The sequence below is a fragment of the Enhydra lutris genome, unplaced genomic scaffold (genome assembly GCF_002288905.1).
Source record: "Enhydra lutris kenyoni isolate GAN:26980312 unplaced genomic scaffold, ASM228890v2 scaffoldscaffold2841, whole genome shotgun sequence".
NCBI classification, from domain to species: domain Eukaryota; kingdom Metazoa; phylum Chordata; class Mammalia; order Carnivora; family Mustelidae; genus Enhydra; species Enhydra lutris.
In genome coordinates, this window is record NW_019156925.1 from 196 (window position 1) to 2065 (window position 1870).

At 62.9% G+C, this 1870-nt stretch overlaps 1 protein-coding gene across 1 annotated transcript; it reads right to left on the reverse strand.

Annotated features, from left to right (window-relative positions):
• Positions 1-249: 249 nt before the first annotated feature.
• LOC111140534 (sodium- and chloride-dependent creatine transporter 1-like) lies at positions 250-1609 on the reverse strand (the record flags this gene model as incomplete). Its single annotated transcript, XM_022492760.1, has 2 exons — positions 250-540; positions 1478-1609. Coding segments are annotated over 2 exons (386 nt in total), but the record flags the coding sequence as incomplete, so codon positions are not given.
• Positions 1610-1870: the final 261 nt, after the last annotated feature.

Consider the following 1870-nt stretch of genomic DNA (forward strand, 5'->3'; position numbering starts at 1 on the left):
TGGGCCCCAGGGCACCCTCAGCCTGCAGTGGGGTGGTCCCCCCTCCCTGACTGGCAGGCACAATGGAGCTGATGCCTGGGACTGAGAAATGGTGAAGGAGCAAGGCTCATCTGTTCCAGCTCCTCTAGAGACCCGGCTGGGGACTCCCTGAAGACAGGCAGGGCCTGGGGTGACCCCTGCTCTGCGTCCCTGGCGCTGCCCGCCCCCCCTGCCAGACGCGCAGACTCTGGCCCTGTGTGCCGCCCAGAGACAGGGACGGGCAGAGCCTGGCCCGGAGGCGCCTGACTCACTCCCAGAACTCGATGACAGGGGACCGACGGTCAGCTAGCTGGTCACACGTGAGGTTGGCCAGGCTGGCATTGGCACAGTCTTCATGGCGGAAGATCTCCACACAGTCGGGGGTGTTCCAGGTATGGCCGCAGGTGGCCCAGGGCAGTGTGGTGGTGAAGGACTTGACCAGGTAGTAGAAGCCCCAGGCCAGCACCATGATGTAGTAGGTGTTGCAGTAGAAGACGATGACCATGGAGGCGTAGCCCAGGCCTGGGAAGGAGAGGGGTTTCTACGCGGGTTCTTTAGCCATTCCCCCCTTCTACCCTCCCAGGCTCAGAGAAGGCTCCAGAGCACGGCTGATAAGATCTGGTGGGAGGATGGCGGGGAGTGGGAGGATAGCAGATGCAGAGAGCCCCCGGGACCCTCCCTTGTGTGAGGGTCCCGATACCGGGACACTCCCCAGTCTTCATCTGCCCACGCTCCTGGCTTCACCTGCGCCCTCCCTCCAGCCCTCCCCTCTTGCCCCAATCCAAGCACGAACATCCCGTGTATTCCCTAGCCTCACACACCTGTCCCCTTCTCTTGGGTCCCACTGCCACCATGGATAGTTGAAGGAGGGCCAAGCCTCCACCTGGGTCCCCAGTGGCCTCCAGTATTCAGCAGCTGGGGACTTTCTGGTGACCTGGGGCCATATGGGAGACAGTCCCCCTCTCAGCAGGCAACCTTGGCCAATCACTCCGCTTCTCTGAGCCCCGGCTTCCTCAGGGTCCCTCCTAGGGCCTGGAGAGACTGGGGGTACACTACCCACACGCAGAAGGAGCTCCAAAGTGACCTTTGCCAATGGTTCTTCCCTTCAAACCCTGAACTCCATGGCTCCCATCCAACCTCCTAAGGCTGGCCCTCTGGCCTTCAGGGAACAGGTGCTGGGTGGCGTCTGGTGCTGTCACCTCTCACACCCTCCACTCAGCCCCTGGGGACCTGCTGGGCCTGCGTGTCCTGGCCTCAGTGGAGAGGCCAACCCCCGACTCCAGTCCGCACCTGCGCAAGGTCACTGAGTGGTCTGCAGGCCCTCCAGCTTTCCCCTCATGACTTGGGGGACACCAGTGGGACCCCGGCCTGGTGCCAAGATAGGACAGTATTTCTCAAGTGGGTGGCAGCTTTGCCCTCGTAGGGGGAGGGGGTGGGAGACCAGCCTGGGGCTGCTCACCTTTGAACAGGGGGCAGATGTTCCAGACGTTGATGCTGCCGGCCTTCATGAACTGGCCCAGCGAGATCTCCAAGAAGAAAATGGGGATTCCTCCAACCAGAGCGATCAGGACGTAAGGGATAAGGAATACACCTGGGGGAGGGAAGCACCGGGTGGGCACTCGCAGAGGGCAGCCCCGCAGCCCCTGGTTGGCCCCTGGGTAGGTCAGGGTGGGGCCAGCTCTGGGCCCCACCCTGGCCCCATCATAACTTCCCACTGGGTGAATCAGTGCAGGGGCGGCCACTGACTCAGAGGTGCGAGGGGAACAACCTTGAGACAAGGGGGCTGGAGTTGTCGGGAGGGCTGTGGCGGTCCCTGGGTCCTTACAGCTCCGTTTCTTGGGTTGGGGGGGCC